Raw genomic sequence first — 21,328 nt, 5'->3', positions numbered from 1 at the left:
GGATTAGAAAATCCTAAGAGAAAGACATAAATAACCATCTCACCATTGTTGCCCACCAATCATAATATGACACCTGTATGCTTCGGCATAGCAAAAATGCAGTGTCAAAGACATCTGTATGCTTCGGCATAGCAAAAGTGCAATGTCTATGCTTAACATGTTGGGTATTTCTTTTCTCTCTTTTATATGCCCATACATGATATGCTAAATAAAAGAAAATATGCAAAAAAAATAAAAAGCAAAAAGATAAAAAATGCTTTAAAAATGATTGCAAGCGTGTTTTCTTGGAGATGTGGGAGTTATAAGATGTAACTTGAAGGTGATAGTCCCTATCATACAGTTATGATTGTGTGTGAGTTAAAGTTATTTTCTCATATCTCAGATCGTCATAACATGTATACACATATGCAATCTTGCGATATTTTTCACACACAACACGTAATATTCTTTGCTACTTTTGATACATGTGCAGGTACAATGTGATTTGGCCATCACAAGCGTTTACATGTGCTAATGTATGCTCACTAAACTATCTTGATTCGTTTTTGAAATAAAAAATTTGTTAGACTTGTTTAGTGTGTGTGTGTGTGTGTCTCTGGGGATCCATGTGCTTGAAAATATTAGTTGAGAGATGATTTTGAGAGCTTAATATGTTGATTGGATCATTGGTTGAGGTGCATGTTGGATTGCATTCATGTCTGTATTTTTCTCTTCTCGAAAAACTGTTTTCAAAAGCAAGCTCGACACCTCCTCGATACCTAGCTATCTGTCGAGCTTCTCAAGCTTTTCTTTATCGCAATATTGACACATCCTGGACACTTGGTGGATCGATTGAAAAAGTTTCTGTCTTCTTGATACCTTCTCGATATTTGGTGGATCGATCGAGCTTTTGTTCTTGGTTCTGGTGTCTATTCCTCGATACCTTTTCGACACCTGTAGCTGTCTACGTGTATTTTCTCGACATCTTTCTCGACAGATGTCTCGACACCTCTCGATACCTCATCTGTCGAGAATTACTGAGGTTCCTATTTAAGCCCCTTTTGCGATCCGATTCTCATTTACTCGATCTCTCTCAATCTGTCCGTGTTTGTTCATCTCCTAAACTCAGTTTTCTCACTCAAAACCTTCAACCCACGTGATTTTCGGCCCTTCCTTGCTTCAAATCACTTGGTATGATCTCTTTTCCCTTCATTCTTCATGCATTTCATGTTTTTGAATCTTAGGTTTTGGGGTTTTTGAAAAATTTTGGGATTTTTCAAAATTGATGAGTTTTTCTTGAAATTTTGGGGATGGGTTTTCATTTGAATGTGTTCAAAATCTCATGCATTGCATCACATTTGCAAAAGAATGGTATTTCCATGCATTTATATGTGTGAACTATGCTTGTGTGCTGTTAGGTTTGGATTGGACTAAGCCCATGATGAAATTTCTTTTGCATGTCACATGTTCATGCATTCTCTATGCATACGTACTTTCTATTCAATATATTTGATATATTTGAATTGCTTTGGGACTTTTCTGATTGTCTCTTTCTCTCTCTCTTTCTCATTTTGTTTACGTTAGTAGTGTCTATGGCACCTAAGCGTAAATTTACTCCAGCTCGGAACCCTCTGCATTCTAGAGCTTCTTCATCTTCTGATTTTGCTCCTCTTAATCTTCGATTCCGTGATGATGATGCCCACAAGGCATTTTCGGAGAACTTTTCTAGACAAGGTGTTCATTCAGAACGCCAAGTCATTTTGGCGGACTTCGCCAACACTGACCTTCCTTCTGTCATTCACAGTAAGGGATGGGAGTCACTGTGTGACGTCCTGGTCACATGTCCTCTCGTACTTATTCAGGAGTTTTATTCCAACATGCACGGGATTGATCGTTCAATACCTCTCTTTTTCACTCGCGTTCGAGGTACGTGCATCTCTCTCACACCACAGCTAGTTGTGGATGTGCTTAGGGTTCCTAGGATAGAGTTTCCTGACTATCCTTTTTGTCAGCGTCTGCGAATTGTGTCTAAAGATGAGCTCATATCTGCTTTCTGTGAGTGCCTTTCGGAGTGGGGTGAGCGTCAATTCACATCATGTAGACCTTTTGCTAAAGGTCCTAGATTCTTAAACATGGTGATGACTTTTATACTCCATCCACTTTCTCACTATAACTCCATCACTGAGCCTCGTGCTCGGTTTTTTTTTATCCCTTCTTGAGCATCTTACCATAGATTTTTCTTCTTATTTCATTCTTTCTATTATAGATGTTCATTTGGATGCGGCGACTCGTGATAAGCTCATCTTTCCTTTTGCTATCACGAGAATTCTACGCCATTTTCCCATTCCTTTTCCCGTGTCTGACCATTTCACTTTCATATGTGCCATAGATGCCGCTACCATAAAACGTAGTGAGGCTCAGTTTAGGTCGAGATAGACAGATTCCACTCCTCCATCTCGTTCAACTCCATCTCGATCTACTCCATCTACATTTGCTCCTTCTTCCTCGTTGAGTGATGTTTCACTTGGAGACATCATGGCGCAGCTGGAGCACATGGATGCTCGCCTCGATACACTCTTCACTGAGTTGTATCAGGTGAATATTTGTGCTGGTCGTATTGCACGACAATAGGCGACCATGGGTGTGTTTACTCCTGAGGCTACTCTTTCACCACCTCATTCAGCAGCTTCTGATTCTGAGGATGATGATGACGAGGATGATGATGCTTCGGATGATGATAATAGAGATGCTAACTCTACTGATGAGATGTCTACTTAACACTCTACCCTTTGTCACTAGTGACAAAAAGGAGGAGTAATTTTGGATATGAGAGTAGTCATCTTAAGGGGAGAGTTAGTATAGGACATCTGTGTTAGGGGGAGAGTGTTGATACTTGAGGGATGTAGTGAGAATATGATGTATCTTTTTCTTTTCTACTTTTTAGATACATTGTTCTTGTATATGAGGTCTTGTGACCAGTTTTTACATACATTGTACTTATTTTCTCTATATGTGGATGTATGTTTCTTTCACCTATCTTTACATGTGTTATTTCTTTTCTATCTTTATACACATATTTCTTATACTTGTATGCAATCTATTATTTCTTTTTTACACAAGATGCCTTGATAAGTTTTGTTTAAAGTATTTTAGAAATACAGGTTGTCAAAGTCTACTTGCCATAAACTCTTTTCTTGCAAAGTTTTTCAAGAGTTTGTGATAGGATAGATTTTATTGTATTCAACAAGTGAATATGAGTTGAGTGATTTATGACTTCTCTCATATGATCATTTGTTTGTTGTGGTTTTGTCATAAATTGGCAAAGGGGGAGATTGTTAGGACATATGTGGTTTCGCTTGTTAAGAACATATGTCATTCGTTTATGTAATTGGCTAATCCTTTGACAAAATGCACTTTATTTGTAATTGGGTAGGTCTAGGTGTTTTTAATACTTCAAGAAATAAGGTTTCAAGATCAAGTGTTGAAGTCATCAAGTCTGTCCAAGAAAACAAGTTGATAGTGCAAATTCATTAAAGCTCAACAGCTGCATCTATCGAGCTTAAGAAAGCTGTCTCAAGCCCGTAAGTTCGACAGCTGCTCGACACCTCTTATCTGTCAAGATTTAAGAAATTTAGAATTCTGATTTGATTTCTTGGGATCTGTGAATGTGTCTTTGAGCCTTCTTTTCTCCTAACCCTAGACATATAAAAGGATTGTTTTAAAGACCATCAAACAGTTCACAAGTTACACAAGCATTGAGAAAACTCTGTTGAAGCAAATTGTGACTAGAGACGAAGTTCTTGCCCTAGTTCATCTCTTCTGAAGAAGTTGCTGTGTATTTGCACCAAAGGGTTTTGTGACCAAGCATCTTCTTGATTTTCATCAAGTAGGATGAACTGAAGAACTTTGTAGCCAACCTTTCTTTCAGTTGGTGTTGAAGTCGCGTACTGGGATCCGCGCATTGGTTAGTCACGTACTTGGGAGTCGTGCATCAAAGGTGGGAACTGTCACTACAGAACAAGTCCAATTGGGTATTGAGGTAAGGGTTCAACTGTAGGTTGGTAAGGTACTTGAGATTCCTTTACTTGTAATTGCTTGTTGTGATAATAGTAGAGTTTCGTGAGTGATGACCTGAAAATTACCCGATGGGGTTTTTGCTGTCAGGTTTTTCCTCATTCGTAAACAAGTCACCGTGTCATTATTTTTCGCTGCATATTTAGTTAATTGGTGATTTGTTTGTGCTATCACGTGTTTGCATGTTAAATTGATTAATTAATAACTTGGCTAATTAATTAATTTGTTTAATCACAAAGGGTCAATTCAATTTGTGGCCATTCAATTAAAAAGGTCTCTTGCAAGAGTAATTGCTTATGGGCTAACGGATAAGTGGGGTGCCTGCTTTAACCCTGCTTTAACCCAAAAATTTATGTGGTGAAACTTTGGCCTACAATTTACTCAATAGTAGCAGAACCGTTAGTATACTTGCAAGGAAGAGTGACATAAATAGTGTCTCTAAGCCTAAGGAATCACCATATGATTCTATCTAAACTTACAAGTCACCCAACATCTTTCTCTCTCTCTCTCTCTCTCTCACACACACACACACACACACAGCCGATTTGCTACACAGCCTATCATCTGTGATTTATCTCTAAACAAAAGCACTATCTATAACTTTTCTGTTGACTAATATGTTTTCATCATATAGTTAACTAACACTCAAAGATTTCAAGCTTGCCGCCTTATCTGTCAGGCTGGTGATTGAAGACCAACTTCTCCAATTGATTGGTTTATACTTTCATATATATATATATATATATATTCCACCAAACAATCCATATTTAAAAAAATATTCTTATCCCTTATTCAATAATTCAACTTCAACATGCCTTTCTCACTGGAAGAATCCAAAGAATTACACTTCACACTTATTTGGCATTAGCAAAATTCCATTCTATTATAAGTTTATTTTCTATTAAATTAATAATTATAGTTGGACCATAAGTTTCCTTTCTATTCTGCCCTGTAACAATCAATTATTTAATATTCTTACATAATAATCTCATATACAAGCAAAATCAGACACTCATCTTCTTTTAAAAATGTGTACATTGAATTCTATTTACAATCATATGACCAAAAAAGTTTTCCTAATAAGTGATTGGGCCTTCTTATAAAGTTATAAACAATACATAATTTGAATCATGTTAGGGGCCAATGAACAAAAATGTTGTATATATTATTAGCTCAAGATTGGTGCTGTGCATGCTTCCAATTGTTGAACAAGTAAACTTTTTTGGACGTTTTTGTGTATAATTGAAACATGCATGATATAGATCCCATGGTGGATTTGAGGCATATATTAAAGGGTTTTTAATTTTTTAGCAAACGATAAATATAGATTGGCATTTCTTCGAATAAAGCAGAAAATAATTCTGATTGAAAAATCAAAAGAGTAATAATTTCCTTTTCTTGGTTCTATAAATTTAGTTCACGTTTTAAGTTGCATTAGCAAACCATTATTGAGCCATGTGCATCAAGTATAAACATTTTGCTTGGTGGGCACCTTCTGCAGGCCCCCAACAAATGATACGATTGAACCATCTCTTAATCAATAATCATTTCTCTTTCCTCAACATGCACTAGATGCTTTTCCACAGTAATGGACGTAATTAATGATCAGGGCAATTGTGACCACAAGGATTTATTGTGATTAAGTAGAAAAAAGCAAAAAGGAAAAAAAGAGCTTTTTATAATTAAAAAAAAACAGCTAAGATATCTTTAGTTATGTGTCAAATATCTATTATGGCCATATGCTATTATTATTGTTGTTGAAGATGCGTTAGTTTTCTAGTACTGCACTGATTATTTTCCATTTGAAAAGTGTCACTTTTTCCTTTAGGTTTCAAATCTTGATTTGTTTATTATTCTTAATGTTTTCAATGGTGAAAATGATGAGATAGTAACAGTTATATAATGAAATTGATGATGCTCGAAAATTAGTAGGTTGAATGCTCTGGGTTTTAACGATGGTTGAATGACTTGAAGAGAAAGAAAGAAACTATCGAAGGTGACCAGGGTGAATCAATCAAGGATCCTCCGACAATTAAGTCAGTTTTCTCTCTAAAATATAGTGAGTGGATGAATAGTAAAACATATCTTAGTTTGGTGAGGTTTGGTCCCTTTTATAGAGAGTGTCTATTTGTTAGGTGCCACTAACATTGTGGGAGATGTGTGGACTTAATGGGGTGAGTGGAGTGAATTTGGGGGAATCCACCCCACGTTCCCAGATGAGGGTTAGTGGTCTAACCATTTGAGATTGTGGAAAATATTTATTAATTTACTAAGTGTTTATTAGTCATTCATACCCTCTCATAGTATGGACAATCAGGTTCTCTCTGGATGGCCAGATTCTCTTTGGATGACTGGTGACATGCTTGGACGCCCTTATTTTATGTTTGTGGTGTATATTTCTCTTTTCACCTTTCTGAAGACTGTTTTGGGCATTACTAGTCTTGGACAACTATTATGGACGAAGACTACTTGTTGATTACTATCAGAAACTAATCTTGAGTGGGTAAAGTAACACTTTTTCAAACCACGTGTAAGTAAAATTAAAATGGTCAAACTTAGTAAAGTGTTAAAAGTTCTTTATCTTATTTTGGGTGTTTCACTTTATGCTCCGCCCATCATAACTTGTTAATCTTCTTCTTCTTCTTCTTCTTCTTCTTTTTCTTTTTTTCCTTATAAAAATAACCATCTTTTTTGGTAAGAAAAACAACCAATGTTTGAAATGAAAATATATATATATACACACACACACACACACCACCAAATGAAACACATAGCAAACTATGATTAATGGAATAAATGAAATAACACATACACTTAGATTAGGTTAAAGTATAATTTTATCTCAGATAAAAGAAAAAAGAAAAGAATTGAGAGAGTTATGAACCATTGCCTTTGAAACCCAAATTCAACATGAAAACTAATAACTAGTAAAGTTTCTTGAGCAATCATGAGAAACAGATGCCATATGTTTGTGAGGGTTGATTTTTTACGGTATCCTGGCCCAAGCTCAAGCAAGGACCTCAGACCTTCTTGTTATAGTTTGAAGGGACTAGACTTAGTTCATTACAACTGAATAGGCTGTTTACGAACCATGTTATGCATAGAGCAAAGATCCTTCAACACGTATACACTGGCAAGTAAGAATATATGTATTGAACAGCAAGAAAAGAAACAGCAAAAAAAAAAGACAATGTAATGTAAAAGAAAAGGCACACAGTGACTATCGAGGATCTCCAAATTAATGTGAAATATTTATTATTTTCTTAATTATAGATTACAAAGTGCTCACTAAGGTGTGTTACAAGGTTCAAATAAGCTCAAAAATTACAGACCTGGATGGTTATTCAAGCCTCCAAGACTTGCAAAATTTGAATCTCTTTGAAGCCAAGTATATTCTAGTGGCTGTTTTATGGGATACCGGGAGATATTTCCCTTTTCTTTGAATTTTGACAGAGTTCTCTTAGTGATTCTATTATGATTTCACTATTGCCCAATGCCCATTTGATGTTGGCTGCCTTCCTCTTTTATAATGTCATGGTAGGATTCTAGGGTACTACCAATTTCTCTCTTTTGCTCCCCTAAGCATCAAAGCTCGTGCTGTGCCCGTTACTCAGAGGGTAGGTTCTTTCCTCATTCCTTATAATTTTCTCCTTTTGGTGCTGTTTCCCTAAAAGCCCTTTGCTGACTTTCCATTCGGTGGTGCTCTTAGGTAGCTAACCTTCAATCTCTCTTTTTTCACTGCTTCCATGCCTTTACCCTTTTTCATTTTTCCAAAGTGAGCCGAATCCTTCCCTGCCAAGTTGAAAGTCTTCCCTGCTACTTCCCCTTATGGTTCATCTTTTTGGGTTCCCCGAAGTACCGACATTTTTCTCACGAGTTATCGCTTTCCAAGCCCTATGGTTCTTTGCTGCATTACTGAGCGCTTGAGGAGGACATATCTGTCCTTCGTTTCCTGTGCTTTTTTGATTCCCCCTTTTCGAGCTATCTCAATCCTACTCTGACTGTGTTGCATGTTCCAGGGATCCTTGGCCCTTGGCGGTTTCTAGGATCACGGCCCAGTTCTTTCTCCCTTTTTCTTTGTCTTCTGATCTTGGTAGGCTGGGCCTTTGTTTCATGGGTTCTAAAACCTGCTCCTTCATGGATCTTGGGCTTCAAATCTCTGGGCCTTATGTTACGATTTTTTGAACCTCAACAATGTTTAAACCCTCTAAAAAAAGTTTATTTTATGAGTTCTAGTTAACTCAACTTGTAAGTCTCTAATAGTTGAATAAGAAATCTAAATTCAATCATCGCCTATATAAAAAATCGATTGATGTCTTGATCTCGTGATAAAGAGCAAAATTATCAGAAGTAAACGTCATAAGTTAACTCAATTAAAAAAAAAAACACTAAAACAGTCAAAATTATTTTTTCCCTAAACATACTTATAGTCAATTCCTCAATCATAATTTATAAATCATGCCTTCTTGATGGTTAATATATGTATTTAATAATTGGATAATTACAACATTAGAGGGGGGTTTTTTTTTTTTAATCTTAATTTTCGTGTGAATAGACTTAACATCTTTTCTATTTTTTAACTTCTTTTTTTTATAACTTATCATAAAATATATTATATATTTACAAAAAAAAAAAACCATTTTTCCCCAAAAAAACAAAAAACTTATTGGCATTGCTGTCAAAAGAAGAAGAAGAAGAAGAAGAAGAAGAGTGAGGATATATAGTAAGTTGATCTTCATGAAATACACGTGGTCCATTCAATTTGGAAAGAGGAATAAGTTAGCCGCGTGACCAATCAGGACGGTCCCTTTCCCACTGCCCCCGACGACGTTAACTTTTGTCTATCTGAAAAAGAAGACGACGCCGTGTCATATAGTAAACTAATTTTGAAAAAAATTTATCTTTTGACAATTTTTTTAATTCTTAATAGAACTTTTTCAAAAATAAATTTATTAACCGGACTCATATATATATATATATATATCATGCCAAACATTAAAGATTCTATCCCCAATTACTTAAATACCACCACTACACTTTCCAAATTTATTAATTTTTTTTTGATGGTATTAATTTAAATTTTTCTAAAAGAAACTTGTACGGCCCCCACACCATGACCCGTAGTGGGCCTCGAACATCGACCTGGGTATATGGCCCGTGAGGCCCATCTCCCTTTGCCAAGCGGCCCACCCCCGAGTCACGCCTGCCACGGGCCCAAGCTTTGCCTCTTCATTGCTTCTCGGAGAAACCCCTCCCCGAGTCTTAACATAGCTCGCGGGAAACCCCGCCCCGTACCAGATTGGTCATGCCACGGGAAGACACCGCGGCCGGGAACCATCGCGGAGGTGGAAACCAAGTTCCAACGCCACCCTCACCACTTCCCATGACTACCTAACTGTCCACTTACGATCGATAATACTGGACCGCCTGTTGCACTTATTGGCAAATAATCATGACCTCTTCGCCATTCCTGAACTATAAATACAAGAAGTTTTGAGAAGAGAGGGGTTGGAAAAAAAAGGGAAAAAAGGAGGAAGAGAGGAGGGAGAAGAGAGAAAACAGAGTGAGGAAGCGGTTCAGAGCCCCGAGGAGAGGAGAGCGATTCCATTGGGCTTTGGCGTTCAGAACGACCCAGTGTAGGAAATCCAAACCCACGATACAAGTAAGTTGTGAGCCCAAGCAAGGCCCAGCCCAACAGGGTTTCGGTTTTGGGCGCGCACAAAACTAAATGAGGTCTTTAATTGGGCATTGGATTTCACTAATTAATATTACTACATCAAGTAACGAACTTTTCGGTCAGTATGGTAAATCTAATAAATTTAGACTACAACGGCTAGTACAGATGTTGAAAGGGGTTCTAATTTCTAAAAAGATTTAAAAAAAAAAGGAATATATATATATATATTGAATGATTTTATCATGTTATCCATAAATTGAATGATCTTATCATGTTAGATATCATTATTAATTTGTTAAAATCCAATTCACACATTTTAAAAATTTTACTTTGGATAAATTTTTTTTAGAGAACCATAATATTGTAGGGGTACCTTGGATTATGACATGTGGCGTGCTAAAACATGCGAGTAGACAATGACTTCAGAGATATTTTTGTGATTTCAATATAACCATTAATCCTAATTTTATATAACAAAATAGTAATGTCATGTTTTTAATTAGTCCAAGGAGGACGATTAGCTCATAAAATACATGTCTCGAGGTGTTTTAACATGTTTGAACTTGTTGTGAAAGCAACAATTTATGTAATTTTGTATTTGAGTTTGATAAGTCAAACAATTGAAAATTTTATTTTATCTTAATCATCTTCTCTTAAGTTTGGTAGTCTCTTCTCAAAAAAGAAAAAAAGAAAAAAAAAGAAAAAAGAAAAACAGAAGTTAGGTAGAGTCTCATAAAAAATTATATAGTCTCTATTATTATGTTAATATAAGAAAAATATCATGCAATTTTATTTTTATCTTAATTATTTTTTTAGATTGCTTATCAAATTATGACAATCAACCTAGAATTTTTTTGTTCTTTACAACAGTTGGGAGACCCAAATTGCGTTCATGTTTATCCTGGGAGGGAGAACTAGATACTACCATTGACATTTAGTCTTAAGAGTTAAGACTCTTGATAAACGGTGTTGAAAAGGAGAATTAATTAAGTTTTAATTATTCAATTATCAAGCCTTTTTTTTGGAATTAGATTTAGATTAACAACTAAGATATTAAAAAATTGTAAAAAAAAAAAAAGTATTGGGAGATCTTTGGTAATTTTGGTAACAAAATCCACCTAAAAGTTCATGCACAAAACCATAATTTGATTAGTAAAAGCATGTAGTAGAACACAAGGAAAAACATGTTTGAAATCCTAACCAAAGGGACAACCTAGTAATTTCGAAGCTAGAAAGTTTTTAAATTTCAAAAAAGAGTCTTATAAACTTGCCAAAAGAGTAGAGCATTCGCATCAGCTCTGGTATAAATGTGTAAAATACACATTTTGATCACTTTTACACATTTTGAACCAAAAAACACTCCACATCAGTTCTTTCAAAATCATGTAAACTTGTGGAAATTTATCAACAAGCTACAGTACCCGTGTAAATTTACACGAGCACTGTAGCTCGTGTATTTAATTTTTTAATAATTTTTTCTCCCTCCTCCCTAACTGACTCTCATCTCCTACCTCTCTTCCCCAACATCCAGCGCGCTAGAATTAATGGAAAATGAACCCAAACAAACCCACACACAAACACACCCACACATAAACAAACCCAAATGGCCAGAATCAACTGAAAATTAACCCAAACAAATCCACACACAAACACACCCACACACAAACAAACCCAAACGGACAGAGATATTAGTGCTTATCGGAACGATCTGGGTCGCCGGAGCTCGTGGGTCGGCCGGTGAAGCGTGGAGCGTGGATCGGCTGGTGAAGAAAGGATCTGGATTGCCGGAGCTCTTGGGTCTTGCTTGATCGGAGCTTGTGGATTAGACTGAGAGGGAGAGATCGGAGCTTGATCGGAGCTTGTGGATTAGACCGAGAGGGAGAGATCGGAGCTTGTGGATCGGAGTTAGGGAGATCGGAGCTGTGGATCGGTGCAGCCGTGGATCGGAGCTTGTGATCGGAGCTATGGATCGAGCTTGTGATCGGAGCTAGTGTGGATTAGACCGAGAGGGAGAGAGATGGGTATAGAGAGATAGACTGAGAGGGAGATCGAGAGGGAGAGAAATGGGTATAGAGAGATAGATTGAGAGGGAGACCGAGAGAGATAGAATCAGAAAAAATGGAAAGTGATAAAGAGAGAGAGATAAAAAGCGCGTATAAAAGGGTTTGTTGAGAAATAATAAAATAATTGAAAAAATTGATTATTTAAATAAAAGTGGTGGTAGAATAAATGAATTGATGTGAGTATATTGTAAAAGTGAATGTGTAAAATAAAAAAAGTAAATTTTTATGTGTAAAATAGATAAAATTTTTACATGAACTAATGTGAATGCTCAGTAAATAACAAAACCAAATTAAGGAAATAATTACTCCTTCCTATCAAAGAAAAAAAAATCATTAATTGCAAATTCACCTTTCCGTTTGTATTTTAGTTGGTTTTGTGATTTTGTCTCCGCCCACCTTTTTTGTTTTTGTTTTCTTTCTTCTGTTCTCTGGCAGCCCCACATGGTACCAAACCACAACATAAGAGCAAAGCAAAGCAAAACACAAACAGAAAGAGAAACAGAGTTATATTAGACAGAGACAGATACAGAAAGATCCAACTTAACATGGGTTGAGAATGAAAGGGGAAAAGCAGCTGAAGGTGCTCACGTAACAGCTGCTAATCCAATCCAATCCAAACCAAACAAAACCCAGAGTCTGATTCTCATTGGCAAGCCTTTTCATCTCTGAATTTGTCAGCTTCAGTTACAATTTCCATGCCCATGTATAACAGTTTCAGGTAACTATTTATTTATTTATTTATTTATTTTTGTGGCTCTTTGTATGGTTGATTCTCTTGCCACTTACTAAAATTTTATTTTTTAGTTACTGGGTATTAAAAAGTTTGTTACTTTACTTTTGGATTCATGGAGTTGTAAAATTGATGATGTTTTCTAAAGGTTTTTGTAGTTTATCAGGTTGTTCTGATACCTTGTGCATGATCATGACTTTTGTGGATTGAACAGATTTCTAAACTTATATTCTCTGAAAGAGTTACCTTGTGCATAATCATGTTTTTTTTTAAATTTTTTTTTCATGTTCTCACAATTTATATGGTCTGTGTTTGATCAGGTAGTCTGAAAAATTCTAAAAGGTAGAAGTTACTTCTTGTACATAATTTTTGGACTGGGGTCCAATTGATCAGGTACTATGCTTGCTGATTCTTTCATCCTAGTTCTTTGGAACCTGATCTCGCATACTAATTGTGCTGATTCATCTGAAGCTGAAGTGTGGTCGTTATTTTTTTACTTTCGTCAATTTTGTTGAATAGGTACAAGGAAGCAAGAAATAATCCTGCTAATAAGTATAGATTGGTTGCTTTATATCTATCTATATCTTGTTCTGCGTTTTGTTCCATTATTTGGGATTTACCATCTGGTTTACAATTGGCCTGAGAGTGAGTTTCAAAAGTGGTGGTGATTTTAGCTGGAATCATGGCAACCCTATCCCAAGCTGATTCAAAACGCAAGTATTCTTGGTGGTGGGACAGCCATATAAGCCCTAAAAATTCAAAATGGCTCCAGGAAAATCTTACAGGTATTGCTTTCTTTGTTATAGGACTTGTTTGCATTTTTGTTGGACATAATGATTCAGGTGCCAGATCTTCTAATTTAGACTTCCTAGAGATTGGTATATAATGATTTGATACTTCCATTTGGTTCCTAGAAGTTAAAGAAAAGGAAAATGATTGAAAGGGTCAAATAATTTGTGAGACAAATGTCATTTAATGGTGTTCCCTCCTCCATACCCTCTCTTCCTGTCTTTTTGAGAACCAAACAAAGTCTTGCGAGATTATAGTGTGTGATTAATTCCTTTAATTGAAAAAAAAAGCTTATCAGCATTAACACTTTTTTTTTTTGGTTCAAAAAATGTTAACACATTTCAATCTCTTGAAGGGATTTGTGCAGGAATTTACTTATTATAATGATGTCTTACTGCCATCTCAATTTTGATGACAGAAGCATATTATTATTGTTTTCTAACTCCATTTCCTCAACTGAGTGTGTTATGTATGTGGTGCAAATGGCACTGAATAGTGTGATGGTTGCTTTGGATAGCATTATATGGAAGGGCAGAACTGTGCTTGACACTTGTAGGTAGAGAAGCCGGTTGCTCTCAGTTGAGCTCTTATATCATTTTTCATTTTTTACTCTCCTTTCTAGCCATCAACAATGCATGTCATTTTGCTGAAACACTAGTTCCAAAAGCTTAAGCTATTACGAAGTTTTTAAATAATGCATTTCAAGCATGTTACTCACTAGCACACCCTTAACAATAATCTGATCAATGATCCAAAAAGAAGGTGGCCGCTATTAAGCATGTTCCCGAGGGAATGTGGCTCCTTGAAAAGCTACATACCATTTTGTTCATAGACTTGTGCTAGATTGGTTATACTGTTTGCATCAGTATTTCTGCTTTTCTGGCTCTCAAGTGAAGGTTTGCACCCTTAATTGGAAAGAATGCAATCAACTCTATGTTCCATGTGCAACTGCAAATTATTAGCTTCACTAGGTTATTTACTCTATGTTCTATGTGCAACCGCAAATTATTAGCTTCACTAGGTTATTTTCCTCTGCTAGATAATCCCAAGGCTGATGGCCTCCTTATTATACCTAGCATTGGTGCTGTGTATGTGTGTGTGTTGACCAAAGATTTCCTTTCTGCTTGAACAGATATGGATGCCAAAGTCAAACAGATGATCAAGCTTATTGAAGAAGATGCAGATTCCTTTGCAAGGAGAGCAGAGATGTATTATAAGCAACGACCAGAGCTTATGAAATTGGTTGAGGAGTTTTACCGAGCATATCGTGCATTGGCTGAAAGATATGATCATGCAACTGGAGCGCTACGTCAGGCTCATAGGACTATGGCAGAAGCATTTCCAAACCAAGTTCCATTTGTTCTGGCTGATGATTCACCTGCAGGTTCCGCTAATGAGATGACTGATTCCCAAACACCTGATATGCCAACCCCCGTACGTGCAATGTTTGACCCTGATGAATTGCAAAAGGATGCTTTGGGACTATCATCTCATTTCCATGCTTTGAAGAAGAATGAAGCGTTTACTGAAGAATCTGATACTGCAACAATCAGAAAGGGTTTGAAACAGCTTAATGATTTGTTTGGCTCTGTAGAAGCAGGGAGCCATGCAAAGTTTTCTGAAGGAAAGGCAAGAAAAGGACTCAATTTTCAAGATGCGGAGGAGAAGGAACGAAGCGTGCAAAACAATGGGAGCCATAACATCCAGGCTCGAGTTCTTTCTGAGTCTGAGCGATTGGGTAAAGCTGAGGCAGAAATCTCAACCTTAAAGAAAACCCTTGCTAAATTTGAAGCTGAAAAGGAAGCAGGTCTACTTCAGTATCAAGAGAGTTTAGAGAGATTATCCAATCTGGAATCAGAAATCTCTCATGCAATAGAGGATTCCAAGGGACTTAGTGAACGGGCCAGTAAAGCTGAAGCTGAAGTTCAAACGTTGAAGGAATCCCTTGCCAAATTAGAGTCTGAAAGAGAAACCAGTCTTATTCAATACCAGCAGTGTTTAGATAGAATATCTAATTTGGAGAACAATATCTCTCGTGCTGAAAAGGATGCTGGAGAACTTACTGAGCGAGCTAGTAAAGCTGAAGTTGAAGCTGAAGCCATAAAGCAAGACCTTGTGAGAGTAGAAGCTGAAAAAGAAGCTGTGGTTGCTCAATACAAAAAGTGTTTGGAGATGATATCAAACTTGGAAGACAAATTACTACATGCAGAGGAGAATGCCAGAACAATTACTGAAAGAGCCAATAAAGCTGAATGTGAAGTTGAGACCCTGAAGCAAGCACTTGCCAAATTAACTGAAGAGAAGAAAGCTGCTGCCCTCCAGTGCCAGCAAAGCCTGGAGATGATATCTAGTCTGGAGCAGAAAATCTCATGTGCCCAGGAGGAGGCCCAAAGGCTAAATACTGAGATAATCGATGGGGTTGCAAAGTTAAAGGGTGCTGAAGAAAAGTGTCTTCTGCTTGAAAATTCAAATCAGTCTTTACAGTCTGAGTTGGAGTCTTTGGTGCATAAGATGGGGTCTCAAAGTGAGGAACTTACAGAGAAGCAGAAGGAATTGGGTAGACTCTGGACTTGTAGACAAGAAGAGCGGTTGCGATTTGTGGAGGCTGAAACTGCTTTCCAAACTCTGCAACATTTACATTCTCAATCCCGGGAAGAACTGAGATCTCTGGCGGCAGAACTTCGGCATAGAAACCTAATGGTAAAGGACATGGAAACTTGTAATCAGGGTTTAATGGATGAAGTCCAGAAGGTCAAGGAGGAGAACAAGGGTTTGAATGAGCTCAATTTGTCTTCAGCTGTGTCGATAAAAAATTTGCAAGATGAGATCTTAAGCTTAAGGGAGACAATAGGGAAACTTGAAGAGGAGGTTTTACTTCGAGTGGACCAACGAAATGCACTTCAGCAAGAAATATACTGTCTGAAAGAGGAGCTTAAGGAGTTGAACAAGAAACACTGGACTATGCTAGAGCAGGTGGAGTCAGTAGGCTTTGACGCGGACTGCTTTGGGTCATCTGTGAAGGAATTGCAGGATGAGAACTCAAAACTTAAAGAGAACTGTGAGGCAGAAAGAAGTGAAAGAGTTGCTCTGTTGGAAAAGTTGGAAATCATGAAAAAACTTAAGGAGAAAAATGCTTTTTTGGAGAATTCTCTCTCAGATTTGAATGTTGAGTTAGAAGGTGTTAGAGGGAAGGTAAAAGAATTAGAAGAATCCTGTCAGTCTCTTTTTGGAGAGAAATCCACTCTTGTTGCTGAAAAGGCCACCCTGGTTTCTCAGTTACAGATTACAACTAATAATTTGGATAAACTCTCAGAAGGAAAGAACTTTCTGGAGAATTCCCTTTTTGATGCAAACGCTGAACTTGAAGCATTCAGGGTGAAATTGAAGATCCTCGAAGGTTCTTGCCAGTTGCTTGATACTGAAAAGTTTGGCCTGATTACTGAGCGAGAAAGCTTAGTTTCTCAGCTGGACATTTCCAAGCAAAGACTGGAAGATCTGGAGAAAAGATACACAGTATTAGAATATGAGCACTCAAGTCTTGAGAATGAGAGAGAATCTGCACTTCACAAAGTAGAGCAACTGCAGGCTTCCTTGGATGCTGCAAAGCAAGAACATATCATTTTTTCAAGCTTGAGTGAAACTCGGTTGGCTGCTATGGAATTACAAATTTGTGTTTTGGAAGAAGAAGGTCAGTGCAGGAAGAAAGAATATGAAGAGGAGGTAGACAAAGCTGTCAGTGCTCAGATGGAGATCTTCGTCTTGCAGAAATGTGTGAATGATCTAAAAGATAAAATTTTCTCTCTTTTGATCGAGTGCCAAAAACTCTTGGAAGGATCCAGATTATCAGAGAAACTGATTTCTGAATTGGAGCATGAAAATCTTGAACAACAGGTGGAAGTGAAATCCTTGTTTGAGCAAATAAAAAAATTGAGGATGGGATTGTATCAGGTGTTGAAGACTCTTGGCATTGATGCGGACCGGTTTGAAGATAAGATCAACCAAGATGAAGCTGTTCTAAGCCACATACTGTGCAAACTTCAAGAGACACAAAACTCTGTGTCTAGGAGTTATGATGAAAATCAGCAGCTGCTAATTGAGAAGTCAGTTCTTGTTACACTACTTGGGCAACTGAAAGTAGATGGAACAAATCTTGTGACAGAAAGAGACACCCTTGCTCAAGAGTTCATGATTCGGTGTGAGCAGTCCTCATTGTTGCAGACTGAGATCCAAAAGCTTTTGGAGATGAGTGAAGAATTGAGGTTGAAAGTAATGGAGGGAGATCAGAGGGAGAAGGTATTAACAACTGAAACAGAAAATCTGAGTCAGCAGTTGTTGGACTTTCAAAGGGCCAACCAGAACCTGCAGGAAGAGAATTGCAAGGTGCTTGAAGAGAAAAGATCCCTGAGTAAGGAGGTACTTGACTTAGGGGATGAAAAACATAACCTAGAAGAAGCACACTGGGCCTTGTTTGGTGAAACAATGTCTCAGTGTAACCTTTCTCTGATTTTTAATAATATAGTCTTTGAAAAGTTCGTGGAACTGGAAGAGCTCACCAAAGATTTGGTTAAACTTCGTTTCGTCACTAATGACCTAGAAGAGAAGCTAAGAATTATGGAGGGTAAATATGATGGTGTGAAAATGGAAAATTCAGATCTCAAGGAGTTGGTGAATAATTTGGAGAATGAGATTGTATCAGTTAAATCCGCAAGTGATCAATTAAGATGTGAAGTTGTGAGTGGAAAGGATCTATTGTGCCGTAAGAAAAATGAGCTTTCAGAAGCGGAACAGATAATCAGTGCAATAACCAATGAGAAAACAGAGTTGCACAACTTAGTGGAGGATCTGAAGAATAAATATGACGAGGCTAAAATTAGGGAGGAAAGGTTGAGTTCTGAACTGCAAAAGGGCAGAGATGAGACTGAACTGTGGGAGTCTCAGGCTGCCACTTTTTTTTCTGAACAGCAAAGCTCCTCCATCTGTGAAGTGTTATTTGAAGGAAAGATTCGTGAGCTAATTGAAGCATGTGAGAGCCTTGAAGATGGAAGTAATTCCAAAGATATGAAGATTGAATTGCTGAAAGATAGAATTAGCACCTTGGAATTTGAAAATGGAGGACTACAAGCTCAGTTGGCTGCATATACCCCAGCTGTCATCTCTTTCAAAAATTGCATATCATCTCTGGAGAAGCATACTCTTTTCAATTATAAACCTCTCGCAGTTGAAAATGAAGAAGCAATGGTAATTTCTATCTATTCTCCATTACTGAAGTTTCTGCCCTCATGGAGACCAAGGTCTATTTCTTAAATGCTTCATTCCATTTATTGCCTTATCCTGTTATACGTACTCTATGCATTAGCAAAATTGGATTTACATTGAGCCATAATATTGTGTCGTGTAACATGTATGAGTTCTTAAAGCTTTAATTGAACTTGCTACTGGAAGAAGCAATGGTAATCCCTTTATAAAAGCGTGATTTTTCTTGTTTGTGGTAGCTCCTACTATCTATGTACCTTACCTCACTAGCATGGCCTTGTCTTTTCTTTTACATTTTTATTCAATGAGTTGCTGAGACGTAGGATTTAGTAGAATTAACTCTCTGATTTGGTGGTCAATTAGGAAACACTGATACTTCAAAATAGCAGCCATATCCACACCAGACACCTATCAGATATGGAAGATATGGATAATTAGTGTAGGATACTTCTTTATTTAATTTTTTATTATCTCTTTCTTTCTCTTACTTTCTTTCTATGGAGCTAATGACTTGATAATTTATTATTTATACATGCTTTATGCCTCTTAGAATTTGTTGCTTACATTTAAGCTAAAACTTAGTATAATATGTACATCAAAAGATATTAGTATATGTATTAATTGATTAAATTATCTATACTATATTATATCCTAAATTTTCAAGAATTAACGTATTGCTGTGTTGGTAACTTTCATATATATCCCATATCTGTATCGGTGCTTCCTACATGGCTAATTTTTAAAATTCTAGGAGTTTTAAGGGGCTTTTGATCAGCTGTTGCAGTGTGCTCAATTTTACTGTTAGCTTCTCATTATTAAAAATTTCACAGTAAGGTTTTTCATTACATGGGTTGTATACGAGGGACACCTTATGATGTGGTGTCCCCCCAGCCCCCTTTCTAACTCTAACATGTGATTTTTGGTTCTCATATAATAATGTCCGTGCTTTACATCCCACATGTTTGCAGGATGCTCATTTAATGACTCACCCTATTGCTGAAAGCTATCAACAAAGGGATGAAGATCAAATTTCCATGGAGCCAGATGGATTTTCAGACTTGCAGGATGTGCAAAGAAGGATCAAAGCTATTGAAAAAGCAGTGGTAGAAGCAGAGAGGCTTGCAATGCTGGAGCACCTTAACACAAATGCCAATCTAGAGACTGCATTGAGAGAGATTGAAGAGTTGAAATCTCAAAGCCGCTTGTCTCGAGAATATGTTGTAACAAGCAAGCATATTACTCCATATCAGGTCAAAGAGGAACTTGGGGACAGACACAGTAATGATCTAAAGCTGGGGAAACAGACACGTGAAATCTCTGAAGCAAGGAATGAAGTTCTGACTAAAGATATCATGCTTGATCAGGTATCTGATTGTTCATCATATGGGATAAGCAGGAGAGAAACTGTAGAGACTGATCAGATGCTTGAGTTATGGGAAACCGCAAACCGGGATGGCAGCATTGACCTGAGGGTTGGCAAGTCTCAGAAGGCGGCCACTGCAAAACATGCTCGCAATCAGATTGGAGCTGTCAAGGAACACAAGCATTCGTATCCCTCTTCAGAATCATTATTTGAGAAGGAGTTAGGTGTGGACAAATTAGAAATCTCTGATAGACATACCGAGCCCAGTCAAGAAGGGAACAAGAGGAAGATTTTAGAAAGACTTGATTCAGATGCCCAAAAGTTGACAAACCTTCAAATCACCGTGGAAGACTTGAAGAGGAAGGTAGGGATTACTGAGAAGAGCAAAAAGGGCAGAGGCATTGAATTTGATACAGTTAAGGTGCAGCTGGATGAATCTGAGGAGTCCATCATGAAGTTGTTTGATGTAAACCGCAAATTGATGAAGACAGTTGAAAACAGTTCCTTGTCCTTTGATGGAATTTCTGCAATAGAGTCAGATGAGAGTGGAAATGCCAGAAGGAGAAAAATTTCTGAACAGGCACGAAGAGGGTCTGACAAAATTGGGCGCTTGCAGTTGGAGGTGCAGAAAGTACAGTTTCTTCTACTGAAACTCGATGATGACAAAGAAGGCAAAGGTAAAACAAGAATCAGTGACCGAAAACCAAGAGTTCTGCTGAGAGATTATCTTTATGGTGGGGTAAGAACCAGCCACAAGAGAAAGAAGGCGCCTTTTTGTGCATGTGTCCGACCTCCAACTAAGGGGGATTGAAGCAGTTTTATTTTTTCGGCATATAATCAGGATAAAGTAATGAGACTTTAGTTTCATTTCTGTAGAGTTCCATTCATACAGGTGTTTTAGACCTACATGTTTTTACAATGTCTTATAGAGAGGATCAGGTCTTCTTTAGCTTAGAGACCCTGTAGTAAATTTCAGGCACCCTCTAATTTTACAGAGGCTGCTCTCTTTGGGAGCATGGCTCATCCCCACTTCCTATTATATTTTCTACCATGCATAAATAATCTGGGTGTAAATGAAAATAGTATTTCTCTCAAGGTTGCTGATGTCGTCTTGTGGATTGAATTTCATGCATTGCACATCTATGTACACAAAAAATAGCAAAACTTCAGCTTGCAATAACTTGAGTTTCTACCACGTGGTGTGCCATTTGAAAGAGGAATTGAAATACTTCTTCTGCCTCGTGAATTTCTGAAAACTCTTTATTAATGTATTTGTTTAACACATTTAACCCTTTAATTTCAAATATCTTAATTCATAATTACATTTAATGCATTTATTTTTCAATTTTTTTTAGAAACATTTTTTTTTTCAAATTATTAAATTACTACAGTTGTATAAC

At 37.1% G+C, this 21,328-nt stretch overlaps 1 protein-coding gene across 1 annotated transcript; it reads left to right on the top strand.

The window, feature by feature from the left end:
* The first annotated feature begins 12,112 nt into the window (after positions 1 to 12,112).
* Positions 12,113 to 21,023, top strand: LOC112027232 (protein NETWORKED 1D). Its single transcript, XM_024059897.2, has 5 exons — positions 12,113 to 12,511; positions 12,844 to 12,916; positions 13,043 to 13,308; positions 14,445 to 18,550; positions 19,534 to 21,023. Exons 3-5 carry the CDS (start codon positions 13,206 to 13,208, stop codon positions 20,737 to 20,739), a joined length of 5,415 nt encoding a protein of 1,804 aa, XP_023915665.2. The 5' UTR covers positions 12,113 to 12,511; positions 12,844 to 12,916; positions 13,043 to 13,205; the 3' UTR covers positions 20,740 to 21,023.
* Positions 21,024 to 21,328: the final 305 nt, after the last annotated feature.

The sequence above is a fragment of the Quercus suber genome, unplaced genomic scaffold (genome assembly GCF_002906115.3).
Source record: "Quercus suber isolate HL8 unplaced genomic scaffold, Cork oak 2.0 scaffold_625, whole genome shotgun sequence".
Lineage (NCBI taxonomy): Eukaryota > Viridiplantae > Streptophyta > Magnoliopsida > Fagales > Fagaceae > Quercus > Quercus suber.
Note: the sequence above shows the minus strand (reverse complement) of the source record. Positions and strands in the feature narration are given on the sequence as shown.